Source organism: Protopterus annectens, chromosome 8.part0 (genome assembly GCF_019279795.1).
Source record: "Protopterus annectens isolate FY-2018-M chromosome 8.part0, PAN1.0, whole genome shotgun sequence".
Taxonomy (NCBI): Eukaryota; Metazoa; Chordata; order Ceratodontiformes; family Protopteridae; genus Protopterus; species Protopterus annectens.
In genome coordinates this window covers 661,457,388-661,472,987 of record NC_056741.1, presented here as the reverse complement: position 1 = coordinate 661,472,987, position 15,600 = coordinate 661,457,388, and the positions used below count along the sequence as shown (strand labels likewise).

The 15,600-nt window shown below is 38.4% G+C and overlaps 1 protein-coding gene across 2 annotated transcripts in view; it reads right to left on the bottom strand.

The window, feature by feature from the left end:
- The window catches only part of LOC122808037 (immunoglobulin lambda-1 light chain-like), an 87,939-nt gene that overhangs the window by 25,644 nt on the left and 46,695 nt on the right, over positions 1–15,600 (bottom strand). The window contains exons 4-6 of one of the 2 annotated variants that reach the window (XM_044079024.1): positions 9,442–9,564; positions 9,311–9,341; positions 6,568–6,617 (exon numbers count right to left, since the gene is read on the bottom strand). In XM_044079024.1, the coding sequence (XP_043934959.1) occupies positions 6,568–6,617; positions 9,311–9,341; positions 9,442–9,564 (204 nt within the window). The remainder of the gene's footprint in view (positions 1–6,567; positions 6,618–9,310; positions 9,342–9,441; positions 9,565–15,600) is intronic. The other variant, XM_044079025.1, reaches the window with a different exon arrangement.

Here is a 15,600-nt window from a genome sequence, read left to right as displayed (position 1 = left end):
TAAACTCTGAATATTGAGTTGTGCTAGTAGGAGTGAGTTGGGTGGTAAAGTAGGAATTAGTGGGATAGAAGGAATGTGGTTATGAGCTTCAATTGTTGAGATATTTGTCGGGCCAGGGTTAGAATGAATGTCACCATCTTTTAAGGAGAGTTTTTTTTAGTCTTAGTCTGGGATTATGTATATTAATATTTGGATATTTATCTTTCTTAACCATGAGACTATAATATTTAATGTGTGTGAATCTGTGGTATTTGGCTAGCAGGTAGTTAGGTAAGGCTGTAATGTTTATATGACTATGGGAGAGAGTAAGAGTTTGTGTAGCTGTTTGTTTGGAGGGGTAGTAAAACTGAAGATGTATCAGGTTTTCATAGGAGGTAAGGAGATAGGCTGAGGTTAGAATAAGTATGAGTGTGGTAATGAGTAGTAGCTTGGTAAGGGTAGACTGAGTTAGCATGTTTGCTGCAGGCATGTTACTATGTTTGGATAAGAGTGATTTGTAGGTGTTAAGATTAAAGTAAGACAATTAGAGAGGAAATAGGATGTGGTTAATTAGTTTAAGTGGAGGGAAATTGTTAGTGGTTAGATGTCAGGTGGTGGTGTGATTCTAAACAATTAGAGTAGTGGGCTTGTCTAATTGGTGGGATGGGGAAGAGGGTGTGGTAAGCAAGTATAAGTCCAGGGCCTCTGGAGTGGGTGGGATTTGGGGGTAGGGTAGGGGAGTGGAGTGAGCCTGCAGGGCGAACGGAGCGGGTAGAGATAAGAGAGGGAGGAATGTTGAAATGAACAATCAGTGAAAAAGCATATGATGTAAGGTAGGGTAATATAAGAGGTGTGTAAAGAGATAGGGTAAAAGTGGGAGGAGTATAGGAGGGTGTTTAGTAGGTAAAATACAATATATAAAAGGATGAAGTGGAGTGCAATAAAGTAGTCACAGAGATGAAGTGGAGAATATTTAACCATGCAACTTGGGCCAGGGATAGGAAAAAGATTAGATGCAGAGGTAGCAGGCAAACTGAGAGGGGAGAAGAGCTGGGAGAGGACGACACCTAGTGGAAGAACTCTAAAGTACAGTGAAGATTCTGAGAGGACAGGCCAGGGATAAAAACTAAGAGGTTAGAAGTACGGTACAAAGCTAGTACAGAGGAAAGGTACACAGTCAATATGGGAATGGCTGCTGGCTATCCTGGCTTAAAGCGACATATTAGTCACCATAAATTAGTTGTAACAATTCTAGAATGTACTGGCAGGTTTATGATACAGACATACTTTTGCTTCCTTTTTAATACTTTGGGGAGCAGGATGGTAGATGCTATGCTGATACACCAGATTGGAGTGGGTCCTTAGCCTTCAGGTTAGAGGAGTCAGATTCCCAAGGACAGGATATGGAGCTCAGTGAGCTGGGTATTTTGCTTCCTTTTTAATACTTTGGGGAGCAGGATGGTAGATGCTATGCTGATACACCAGATTGGAGTGGGTCCTTAGCCTTCAGGTCAGAGGAGTTAGATTCCCAAGGACAGGATATGGAGCTCAGTGAGTTGGGTACTTCATAGAAAATGTGGAAGAAAAAGAACAGGTACAGTGGATAAGAATGTGACTTTAGTACAGGACTTAAACAACATATGCTCAGCAAATATAGTAATATATAAAAACAGCAGAGATATCTGATGCGTGATAAAATATTACGCCATATCTTTCTAGTAAGCTGGTAATATTAGCCAAGACAAACCTTACCTACCAGCAGTTAAAACATAATGAGCTGGATAACACAATAAAATTAGCAGCAATGTCATTCACAATTGTTGCTATTTAAATTATTTAGTGAAATAAAGACATAGATTAATGATACTTAAGTATGCACAAATAGAGTGAGAAACAGATGTCCGCACCCACAAACACGTACAGAAAAAGCATTAAAGGCATTCACAGGGAAAGGCCGAAGCTCTGATTAAGAAAGCAGAAATGGAGTCTAAACCAAGAAAATGCTATGTTCATATTACAAAGTTAAAAGCAGGCATAAACATATAGCATTTGGTAATTAAGCTTAAACTCTACTTCTAGACTAATGGTCGATAGCTAGATAGCTAGCCAAGTGCCAGATCTACGTTATTTATATTAAAAACTAGGACATGAGCAGCAACCGCTAATACCGCTACTAAAATGGTGCTGTTAAATATAGCTTTTACACCTTTGTTATAATGAGAGACAGGTTCTCATAAGTTTACAAATTACAATACTAAATTGAGAGTAGTACTCCTTTATAACGCACTACTCTATCTGCTGCCCACATCAAGGAATTAGGCAGAGGCGAAAAAAGCATCAAGGCAGGAACTTCAATGGATTGAATTATCAAGCACCTTTCCCACAATCCAGACACAAAGTATTTTCCCTTAAGAGCAAAGAAATAAGGCACAGTGCATAAATTGTCTGGTCATTAGGGAAGCATTTAATTAAGTGATTCTACAAGTAAAAGAAGGCAAGCTATAAAATTAATAAAGCCAATTGTGAAGCCAACACCTATAACACTCAAAGAAAAGTAATCAGTGGTCGCTGCTATTTGTTGAAGTGAGAACAGCGTTAAACATAAAACACTGGCACCATGTGGAACAATTACTACAGATTCCACAATGGTGCTAAAATAGGATTCTTAAATTTAAAATAGCACTAGCATTAAACACTATTTGGTGCGACTAGCTAGCATTTCAACGTGGAAAGGTAGAAACCTCAACTAGTTGTAACAGGGGTAAATGCTAGGGAGCATTATATGGAGGAGGCAATTGTATGTGTAACCACTCTTTTCAGGAGCATTTAGTTGTGGAAACAGCAATCATACATCACATGGAAAGGTACAATGTGGAGGAGGCGATTGTATGTGTAACCACTCGCTTCAGGAGCATTTAATTGTGAAAACAGCAATCAAACATCACATGGAAAGGTACAATCCTCAACCAGATGTAAAAGAGATTTACGCTTACAGGCGTTATATTGTGGGGGCAAATGTGGGTAACTACTCACTTACAGAGCGAATCAACTGTCGAGCAGAGCAGAAAATCACTACCTGTATCGCATTGGTACTTAAATACTCACAACGGAGACCAAACAAAGAAAAAGGTCTACCCCATGCAGTACAAACAGAATAGCAACTTCCACATGGGAGAGGTACATAACATACTGTTAATGCATTTGCTACAGGCACAATTACAGACAAACAGGAACAAAGTAGAATATCATACATACAATCTAGCAGATAACAAGAGGCAGGTTAAACATAACAAATAAGTAACAATATTGCAGTTTCCTTACTTATGACAGCTAAAGGCGCTGGGGCCAGGGTAGCTCAGCAGCTTGGGCTTCATGGGATATTAGAGAGGTCACCAGCCGAATCCTCTGGTATTTATAGACTAGGAGGGGAAATGAGGTGGGGAGAGGTGAGGAGACCTGGAAGTAGGTAAAAGGAAGGGAGGGGCTAGAGCTACTATGAAGGGGGAAGGGTAATAGACAGAGAAATATGAACAGGCTGCCAAAAGGTGCGTGGAGAAGAGCAAGTCAGGAGCAATAGTAGGAGAAGGTAGGGAATAGCACACTGAGGTTGATAAAAAGAGATAAAGAGTGCAAGGTAATGGGAGTAGTGAGGTAGAGACAAGAGAGGGAGGAATGTTGAAAAGAACAATCAGTGAAAAAGCATATGATGTAAGGTAGAGTAATATAAGAGGTGTGTAAAGAGAAAGGGTAGAAGTGGGAGGAGTATAGGAGGGGGTTTAGTAGGTAAAATACAATATATAAAAGGATGAAGTGGAGTGCAATAGAGTAGTCACAGAGATGAAGTGGAAAATATTTAACCATGAAACTTGGGCCAGGGATAGGAAAAAGATTAGATGCAGAGGTAGCAGGCAAACTGAGAGTGGAGAAGAGCTGGGAGAGGATGCCACCTATTGGAGGAACTCTAAAGTACAGTGGAGATTCTGAGAGGAGAGGCCAGGGATAAAAACTAAGAGGCTAGAAGTAAGGTACAAAGCTAGTATGGAAGAAAGGTACACAGTCTATATGGGAATGGCTGCTGGCTATCCTGGCTTAAAGCGAACTATTAGTCACCATAAATTAGTTGTAACAATTCTAGAATGTACTGGCAGGTTTAGGATACAAACATACTTTTGCTTCCTTTTTAATACTTTGGGGAGCAGGATGGTAGATGCTATGCTGAAACAGCAGATTGGAATGGGTCCTTAGCCTTCAGGTTAGAGGAGTCAGATTCCCAAGGACAGGATATGGAGCTCAGTGAGCTGGGTATTTTGCTTCCTTTTTAATACTTTGGGGAGCAGGATGGTAGATGCTATGCTGATACACCAGGTTGGAATGGGTCTTTAACCTTCAGGTCAGAGGAGTCAGATTCCCAAGGACAGGATATGGAGCTCAGTGAGCTGGGTGTTTTGCTTCCTTTTTAATACTTTGGGGAGCAGGATGGTAGATGCTATGCTGAAACAGCAGATTGGAGTGGGTCCTTAGCCTTCAGGTCAGAAGAGTCAGATTCCCAAGGACAGGATATGGAGCTCAGTGAGCTGGGTATTTTGCTTCTTTTTAATACTTTTGGGAGCAGGATGGTAGATGCTATGCTGAAACAACAGATTGGAGTGGGTCCTTAGCCTTCAGGTCAGAGGAGTCAGATTCCCAAGGACAGGATATAGAGCTCAGTGAGTTGGGAATTATGACGGCTAAAGGCGCTGGGGCCAGGGTCGCTCAATAGCTTGGGCTTCCTGGCATATTATTATTCCGAGCCTTTAGCTAGATATTGGTATATCTGTTCATTACTGTGTTTCATATTGTATGTATATCTAATGTTTGCTGCAGTATGTATTATCTGCTATTATATATATATTCAATTGTTCTTCGTGTACTCTGCTGCTCATTTATTGTTCTGTGGAACTTTTTTCCCCAGGTCTCCACTGAAAAAGGACCTGTGTCCAGTTGCAATTTCCTGGTAAATAAATAAATAAAATAAATAAAGTGCAATTTTTCAGCCAATCATTCTCCACATTTTGGGACTCGACAATATGATTCCTGAGTTTTAAATAGTTACAGACAAAAGAGATTATCACATGCACCTTTCCTCAATGGGTTCTTGCTTCTGCGAAATGCTGATGAAAATATACTCTAAGTTATGACTGGAACAGCCTAGAGACAGCTACTTGATTTGTTTATTCATTCATTATTAATATTTGGACAAGGAAACATCTCATCCATTCCTTGTCTTCAGCAGAAATATATATATATATATATATATATATATATATATATATATATATATATATATATATATATATGAAAATACTTTTTCATAGAAATATAACTGATGCAGTTAGAGAACTAGCCACACAATTTTCATTCCTCAGCCTATGTAAAATTAAATAAACAGCACAGATTAATATAAAACAGATGTAAGAAAACTTCAGTATCAGTCTGCAATATGCAATATAACTACATAATGTAATTCAGAATGTATGGTCTCAGTGAATAGCAAGATTTCATAAAAATTATCATATCTGTTATATTTAGAAATATCACATGTTCTACCATTCTGATTTACTAACCCTTAGTATTTCTTAACTAATTAAAAAATTGTCATCCCTTGCAGTCTTTAGGCACATAACATGGAAGATACAGCTTACATCTTCAGAACTTCAGGTATGTTTAAATCATAATGTCTTATACGTGGAATACAAGGCAATTATAGAAAGATATACTATGTATTCATAGGACTGACATGTAGACACATCAAATTGATATATTTCCGTGATCTGTATGTACACATGTATTCCTTATAGTATGTTTCCATCCTAGCTTATCCTTTCTTCTCTTTTTAAACACACCATCTGCCAGGCACTCATTTACTCTAATTTAAAAGTCAATACTGGTACGTTTGTAACCATCCAAACATTCTTGTGTTACAATATTCCTTTATTTCGGTTAAATGCTTATTCCTAAAATATCATTGTGGCTGTTTAATATAAATCTGCTATATATGCACACAAACAAAATGGTTTGAAATAAGGCAAAGATGGCTCACAGAAAAAAATCTGTTCTGCCAGAATTTTGCATTTTATTTTTGTTATTACTGTGTTCTTACTAAAATTCAGATGCATTTAATCATTAATTTAGTGTGGAGATCATCATATGGGTAATTGCATCTGAATGTTTCCATTCTGTATCTCCCTGTGCTTCCCATTCTCATGTTTCATAACAATATCCACACAGTGAGATGCGTACTAATACTTATTAAACTATGTTGTAATTGTTACCTTTACGTTTCTGAGTGTCTTGAATCTGTTTCTTGAAGAAATTAATCATTGCCTATCACCCACGAATTACAAAATAAGGAATAATTTAACCTTTTGAAATACTTGTCTTTAAATAAAAAATTCAACAAATTAAAATGAAATGCGAGTCCCATTACTAACTAAAGCAGGTATGAGCTGAAATACAGTAACTGCTTGAACATTATATGGATAAACACTACTCTAATTTATAAAATGAACAAGTTTTATGTTTAAAGGCATTCATAAAAAAATGTCAAACCTGGTGTAATGACGGTCTGGTATATTGCTGCTGACTCACAAGTCTTCATCCTGAAACAAGAATGCCATTAATCATTAGCAAAACACTGAATAAAATATAAATAATGTTGTATTACATGGATTGCTGTGAATACACCCCAGATTTAGGGGAAAAAAGGCAACTCTGTAGAGTGCCTTTCTAACATAAGAAAAGTGCTTAATGAAGCTTTGTTAAGCACCTCTCAGTACTCATAGTCCTTTTCTCGTGTTTGGCATTAAAGCAACCAATCAACTACCATAGAACAGTAGTAAGAAGACAGAACAGCTTAGGGGCAGATATACGCTCCTCTGTCAGACCAGACTGTCTACGTTTCACTGCCTGCATGAAAGAGCTAAGTGTTTTATAGCATTCAAACACGGAAAACTTTGTGCTCCTGCAAGTGTTCCTTATTATGTAACTAGTAGCACATGGAAATAACTAAAGCTTCATGTACTACAAAGAATTTTTGGATACACTGTCAAAAGCTTTAGCTAGGTTAAGGTACACTATGTGAACAGCATGACCATGGTCAACAGCCTGTGTGAACCTCTCAAAGGAGTTCACTATATTTAATAAGTAGGAGGATCTCCCTTTGATGAAGGCAAACTGTTCAGGGTCTAAACTACTGAGGCTGTTGATATCATAATCGATGATCATTTATGATACGCTCCATAGCTTTTCAGATCGGGCTTATAAAGCTGAAGAGTTTATAATTACTGGATTCCATGGTACAGCAACTGTAATGGGGAGACACCACAAATGCTATGTGACATAATTCAGGAGCAAATCCTGTGGCTAAGATAGAGCTTGTAAATGCATGACCACTCATGTTTATGTTATATTCCCAAGTTATAGATACTCCCCATAATAAATGTATGGTATCAAACTCTGTCCAATACAATTGGGAAATGTCTCTAGTGTTAAAAAGGCACTTTAGCATCATTAGTATTGTAATCATTTATGCATTTATAAACCTATGATTAAGTGTATATGTATGTATGTATGTATGTATGTTTAATTCTCAGGGTAATCCCATTCTTAATACACTGCAGAGAATAGAGTTTCATGGGAAGTTGGCATAATGGTTATGGTGTTTACTTTACAGACACAAGGTGCAGTGTTTGATTCTCACATTGGGTAATTGACTAGGCTTAAAATGGCCCACAAAGCAATTAACCTAATACCAATCTATGAACCTATCACTAGATGAGTTGATAGACCAGAACTTCACTTTTCTCCCAACATGGTCTTCTCTTTTGTGCATATGGACTTTTCAATTCCTGATTGTGGTGCCTGCATATTAGTCTTGGTCTCAAACACCTAATAATAATGTGTCGGTGATTTGGCTGCTGATTCACATGAGCCATGAAAGTCATATCAGCATAACAAGCAGATACAATTTCACTGGAGTGTATGATGTTACCTGTGCACATGAATATCATAGACATAAATCTTAATCTTACAATCTTACTAAGAAGGGTGTAGCAAATACAAATGCCTAAACATGCTCAAACTCCAACACAGTGACCATTTGAAATGTTGGAACCTGCTAGAATGAGTCCTGAAATGCAGAGACCGAATGGCCTAAAGATTAGACTTATATATGAGTCCATGATACCATTTCTTGAAATATCCCCTTTTCTCCAAGGCATGGCAATCTTGGAGTTAATATATATATATATATATATATATATATATATATATATATATATATATATATATATATATATATGGTGAGGTGGGTTGCCTCCTGTAAAAAGACAATTGATTTTTGAGATTTGCTCTTCTCCAGCTTTTTAGACTTTTTTTGGCGTATTGGCACTCGCCATTTTGAGTGCCTACATTTCAATAAGGAATCCATACTGCATCCCACTAAAGCTGTGCAAGTTTGTCTGAAAATTGTAATGTAGTGGAACTAAATGTGAATACAGAGGAAAACTCAAGAGGCCTGACAGTGTCAGCAATAGATAGCAAAAACATGGCATCTGTTTCAAAATTGATCAGCTAATAGTTTAAAATGAGATGCTGGTAGTGTTTTAGTGTCACAAGTTTCACTTCCCTATGTTGTGAATCTGAACCTGTCACTTAATAGACATTGATCACAGTATCACCTTGAAAAATACTGTGTCTCCAGTGGGAGCATCTGGCTAAGATTTTTCTTTTTTCACTGATGCGTTTGTCTAGTGAAAAATAACATTATATTCTTTTCTTTATCATCATACAAACATTTCGGATATTGTATAATTTTTAATGATGTCTGAAAAGGAGATGTATGAGCAGTCCATATGTCCATTCACAGACTATACTTTATAAAATGAAAATATGTGAAGGGCACCATATAACAGCAGCATGTGATATTATTCAGCTTTTTAAAAAAAAATTTGTAAACTTGAATGCCTTACAGTAGGCTATACATGGGGATAGCAAATCCACATAACACATACAAGCTGACATCAGCACCATGGCCATTAGGACATTTATTCAGATTGCAGTTGGAAGTGCATCTGGTTAGTTTAATAAGAGTGAGACAAGTTGATAGTTGTATGAGTAGTGTAGACGCTAACAGAATAAGGAATTCACGGTGCATGTGTATACAAGTTCAAAGTTTTATACAATCATAGATTATTTTTTCAAACTTGTAATCTACTAGCCCTTAAGAAAAATATGGTTTTCTAAAACAAAACTGATCTTATTTTAACAGATATTAAATTATAAACCTACTCACCATTTGACTTTGCAATCTTCAGAATTGAATTCTGTGCAAACAAATCAGTAAATATAAGTAAGAATTGCTTATCTATCCCTACTAGTGTTCAGCTACATGCAATCTGTAAAATTAGTAAAATTTGCATTTACCTTTTCTTAGCCTTCTTTGATAATAGATTATAACAGAAATGATGGAAAGAAGAAGAAAGGCATTCACTCCTATAAAGCAAAGAGGTGTCAGTTCCAGGTGAAAGTTTGAGTCTTGGGAGTGACCTGTAAAATAAATGAGATAATGAATTAACTGACAGAAATAAAATAATTTCAGGAAAATACCAGTAAGACAATAAAGATAATTTCTATCAGAATGTAAAAGAAGAAGAAGAAGAAGAAGAAAGAATCATTCCACTCTGTAGCATTTGTCTTTTTTTCTTTGTCTTCAGAGACCATTCAGTGTGAATGACAGATATAATTACCATTGTTTATTTATAGTCATACTGTTCTCTGTAGTTATCAGATGAGGAAGATGGGATACTTCTTTTATTTAATGGTTGGTGAAGATGTATTGATCCCACATGTGTATTACTGAATAAAACTTTGCTATTTCAGAAGTCATGCAGTGTGTAGCTACATGCTGTCCCTCGTGATCTATTATAATATTTGTAGTGCATAGAACAGTGTGGTTACACTCCAATATCTGTTAAAGGACAGCCTTGTTGCTCTAGCATGAGATTCAATCTTAAAAACACTTAGAGTGGTGAAACACCCCCTAAGCTCTGATAAGATCACATCTGGCACCAGGCATTAAAAGCTGGCAGTGTTGACCAACAAATGACAATGGTAGAACATGAAGCAACTTAATTTCAAATTTGTTTTAGCCTGTTGTCTTACAAAATTACAGTCAGTCAAAATAGAAGTTCTTCCCTTGCACACAAAATGCATAAAGTCTCCTACAGTCTGCATGACAGTAATTGCCAACTCCTTTACAGGCTTTGAAAGTCAGCAAAACACTTTCTGTTTTTTTTGCCTGTTTTCTGTACAGTATTCTTTAACTAATAGTACATGGAGCAAATAAGTCAATATGTGCTACAAATAATTATGACTGGGCTGCCAACCGTAACTCGATATTGTGTGCACTTGTTAATATGGATGCCAAGCGAAATATTCAGTTTCTTGGCATCCATGTTGAACACATAATAAGCAGATTATGATCAAAGACCTGATCGTAATCCTCTATCTTGTTATCAGATTAAGATATTTAGTTTATCATTGTTCTCATGTAGATCCTATAACAGCTAAAGTAAGTGTTTTATGTTCTTTTATGCTCTTATTTTAACAAATTTGAGTTAACTGCTGCAATTTGTTACTGCAATTCAATGATCTAACTATTATATTTAAATCATGTTTTTTTTCTCTCTGGTTTCACAAGAGACAGCCAGGATAGTTCAACTGTTATGACTGCTTGGAAGCACTTTATAACTATAACTGCCATTTTCTGTTAAGTTCTGAGAGATATTTTTGAATCCTTGGATTAAATATGATGTTTATGTGTATAGCAGGGCTGCAACGTGCATTTTATAAATGTGGGTTGTTGGATCTGATCTATGCTATTCTCCATTTTTTTAGTTTGTCCTTGAGGTGGTTTTCCCCAAACTGTGCTATACCAATATTCAATGCCTTGAGGTACTAGCCCACAAATAATTGAGTCTAACTCTTCTCTTATGCATGTAGAACTATGTCACTGCTTGAGCTGCCAAAAGGCTGTGGTCATTAACACAGAGTGGTTCTAGAACCGGGGTATCTGCTTTTATTAAAGAGATCCACTGTAGTTTCAAGCTGTCAAGCCCACCGGTTGACCTGTTCCTTCACTTACTGCAAACAGTGTACATTCCAGTATATTTTGCCCACAAGACCATATAGTTACTTAAATAGTTTAGAATGTTTACTATTTCATATAGTAGAATTAATAGTCCCTCTAAATAGTTTAACCTGTACACTTTTCTTAAGTGTAAATTAAAATTGATCTGGTTAGTCATGTTTGCCTTATCTGTGTACTTCCCCATCTAATACTTGAAGCACTGGACATTATGCAAGATCAGCCGACATTTTTCCCTTTTGTTGCTAACCTCTTGGCATTTGGAGTCCTCATGAGTGTAGCAACTCTCTTATATTTACTGATAATAAACTCTTACTTAACACAAATAACTTAGCCAATTTGCAGGCATCCATATCACTTAAAACAATAAAGTAGCATCAGAAACTGACACCTACACCCTGAACTCAACCACATTCTCAGGAAAATCACATTAAAATATCATATATTGTGACTGTTAAAAATGTGTAACACAGCCTAGACAAAGGAAGGGTTATGGTCAGTCATCTTTTAGTTGGCTGGAGCTCTGACATTACAAGGCCTCTAGACAACCTTTTTTACAGAAAATATGACTATGACATACTGATACTCCATGTGGGAGTGGATGTCCTAGGGTTCTTTTAACATAAGCTGAGGCACAGGATTTGTTCATGAATGATGGCATATAACATTAGTGATTTTCCCCATAATAGTTGATGTACAACCACACCATGGACTGCAGTAAGTACAAACCCTTCAGCTTTTATAATTCTAAGCTGCAAAACTATGGTGTGTTTTACAAATGATAATCAGTTATGAATCAAAGGTCTAAATAGTTTAGACCCTTAGCACTTTGCCTTCATCAAAGGTAGACCTGCTCATTAAACATCTCAGATGCTCAGGTGAAAGTCGCCCTCTCCAAAGCAAAAAACACAGCATCAATGGGACCAGACGGTGTCCTGGGTTGCGTCCTACATGAACTCCAAGAAGAACTAAACCCTCACGTAAAGCTGCTGTACAATCTCAGCCTTACTACAGGATATGTGGCCAAAGAATGGTGTACAGCAACAGTGGTCCCACTCCACAAAGGTGGTGCTTCTACGGACCCCGGAAACTATCGCCCCATAAGCCTGACTAGCCTAGTCTGCAAAGCTATGGAGAGGATCATCATGGAACTCATAAACAAAGACATTGGGGACCTACAGACACTAGATCCTACCCAATTCAGCTTTGTTAAGGGCAGATCCTGCCTCTTGAACCTGGTCGACTTCTTTGAGACAGTCACCAGGGCCATAGATGAAGGGAAGGTAGTCCACACAGCCTACCTGGATCTCACAAAAGCATTCGACACAATACCCCACTCGGGCATTATAGATAAGCTATCCAGCTTAAATATAAACCCCTATGTCACTAGATGGGTTGCAAACTGGCTCAAAGACAGAACTCACAGAGTCAGAATTGCTGGAGACATGTCAGACTCGAAACCAGTCACAAGTGGCATCCCACAAGGCTCAGTCCTGGGACCTCTCTTGTTCAGTATATATTTCTCTGAGGTACAGGCTAACACAGGAGGACTGTGGCTGACCAAGTTCACAGATGACTGCAAACTGGACCCCATAATCGACTCTCTAGCTGACACGAACATCCTTCAAAAGGGTCTCACAGAGATGGATAACTGTTGCCAAAGCCATGGCCTAAAGCTAAATGCCAAAAAATGTATAATCATACCCTTTGGCAAAAACAAAGTGCCCACAAATTACCACATAGGTGGCAACCCATTAAGTACGGAGGAAGTAATTAGGGACCTGGGGACCCAAGTTGATAGTAATCTCTCCTTTGACAACCACATTGCCAAAGTGGTTAGAAATACCTTCTATATAGCCCACCTTATCATGAAAGGTTTCACATCTAGATCAAGAGAGGTCATCGTGCCCCTTTATTCATCCATCATCAGGCCCATAATAGAATACAATGCCCCATTTGGGATGTACCTTACCTGACACCTGCAGCAACTAGAAAGACCCCAAAAGTACCTCACAAAGAGGATCAAGGGAGTCAAACAGATGCCATATGCTGCTCGGTTAAAGAAACTCCAGCTCTACTAAGTTGCATACCGCCTACTTAGAGGCGATCTATGCCTGACGTATAAAGCTATGCCCAACCCGGAATTGATGGACATGCTCCACCTCAGAAAATCCAAATCCCTTAGAGCTATGCACTCGAGGGACTTGAACCTCAGAACAGAAATAAATAGGACATGCTAGAGGGACAGATTCATAACCCAGAGGCTCCCTTTGCTCTGGAATAAAATCCCAGTACATGTTAGGCAGAGCCCCTCACTGACTCTCTTCAAGAGGAATCTTGACGAGTGGATGGGAGATCATAGGTTTACCTCGGGGATTACTTCTGTGTCACTACTAGACAGAAGCACAGTAAACTAACCTTATAAAGGGCACAGTAAACTCAATTCAAAGGGTGGCGAAAGCCAAACACACTCTGGCTAGGCTTGTAAATGCCCTAGGGCAGATAGCCTAGTATGACCCTATGAACCTATGAACCTAAATCTAATTAACTTCTTTAGGAGAGTCACACAGGGTGTTCATACACTGTACCTTGGCCTAGCTAAACCTTTAGAAATTGTGCCCTATGAGGACATTGTTAGTTAAAGGCATTAAACATAGATCCTTAAGAGTTAAGATGGATAGTAAGCCAGCTAAAATACAGAACCCACATAATTTATGTGACAAGTGCCTCATCTAAAAGTATGAAGGAAACCAGAGAAGTCCCACAGGGCTCTCTAGCAGGACCCCCTTTTCCAGTATTTACTTCTCTGATTTAAGAACCAGGAACCCTCATTAACTAAGTCTGCAAATAACTGCAAATTGGTGTTATTGTTAAGATCTTCTCTGTTACCTGTACTCTTCAGAAAGAAATTACCCTATATAATACCTGGTGTATCAAAAATGGTCTCAAGTTAATCATGGAAAAAGTGTAGAGATGTCTTTTGGCAAACAATATCTACCCTCAACATACAGAAAAGACAATACATTATGATTAAACTCGAAACCAGTCACAAGTGGCATCCCACAAGGCTCAGTCCTGGGACCTCTCTTGTTCAGTATATATTTCTCTGAGGTACAGGCTAACACAGGAGGACTGTGGCTGACCAAGTTCACAGATGACTGCAAACTGGACCCCATAATCGACTCTCTAGCTGACACGAACATCCTTCAAAAGGGTCTCACAGAGATGGATAACTGTTGCCAAAGCCATGGCCTAAAGCTAAATGCCAAAAAATGTATAATCATACCCTTTGGCAAAAACAAAGTGCCCACAAATTACCACATAGGTGGCAACCCATTAAGTACGGAGGAAGTAATTAGGGACCTGGGGACCCAAGTTGATAGTAATCTCTCCTTTGACAACCACATTGCCAAAGTGGTTAGAAATACCTTCTATATAGCCCACCTTATCATGCAAGGTTTCACATCTAGATCAAGAGAGGTCATCGTGCCCTTTATTCATCCATCATCAGGCCCATAATAGAATACAATGCCCCATTTGGGATGTACCTTACCTGACACCTGCAGCAACTAGAAAGACCCCAAAAGTACCTCACAAAGAGGATCAAGGGAGTCAAACAGATGCCATATGCTGCTCGGTTAAAGAAACTCCAGCTCTACTAAGTTGCATACCGCCTACTTAGAGGCGATCTATGCCTGACGTATAAAGCTATGCCCAACCCGGAATTGATGGACATGCTCCACCTCAGAAAATCCAAATCCCTTAGAGCTATGCACTCGAGGGACTTGAACCTCAGAACAGAAATAAATAGGACATGCTAGAGGGACAGATTCATAACCCAGAGGCTCCCTTTGCTCTGGAATAAAATCCCAGTACATGTTAGGCAGAGCCCCTCACTGACTCTCTTCAAGAGGAATCTTGACGAGTGGATGGGAGATCATAGGTTTACCTCGGGGATTACTTCTGTGTCACTACTAGACAGAAGCACAGTAAACTAACCTTATAAAGGGCACAGTAAACTCAATTCAAAGGGTGGCGAAAGCCAAACACACTCTGGCTAGGCTTGTAAATGCCCTAGGGCAGATAGCCTAGTATGACCCTATGAACCTATGAACCTAAATCTAACTAACTTCTTTGGGAGAGTCACACAGGGTGTTCATACACTGTACCTTGGCCTAGCTAAACCTTTAGAAATTGTGCCCTATGAGGACATTGTTAGTTAAAGGCATTAAACATAGATCCTTAAGAGTTAAGATGGATAGTAAGCCAGCTAAAATACAGAACCCACATAATTTATGTGACAAGTGCCTCATCTAAAAGTATGAAGGAAACCAGAGAAGTCCCACAGGGCTCTCTAGCAGGACCCCCTTTTCCAGTATTTACTTCTCTGATTTAAGAACCAGGAACCCTCATTAACTAAGTCTGCAAATAACTGC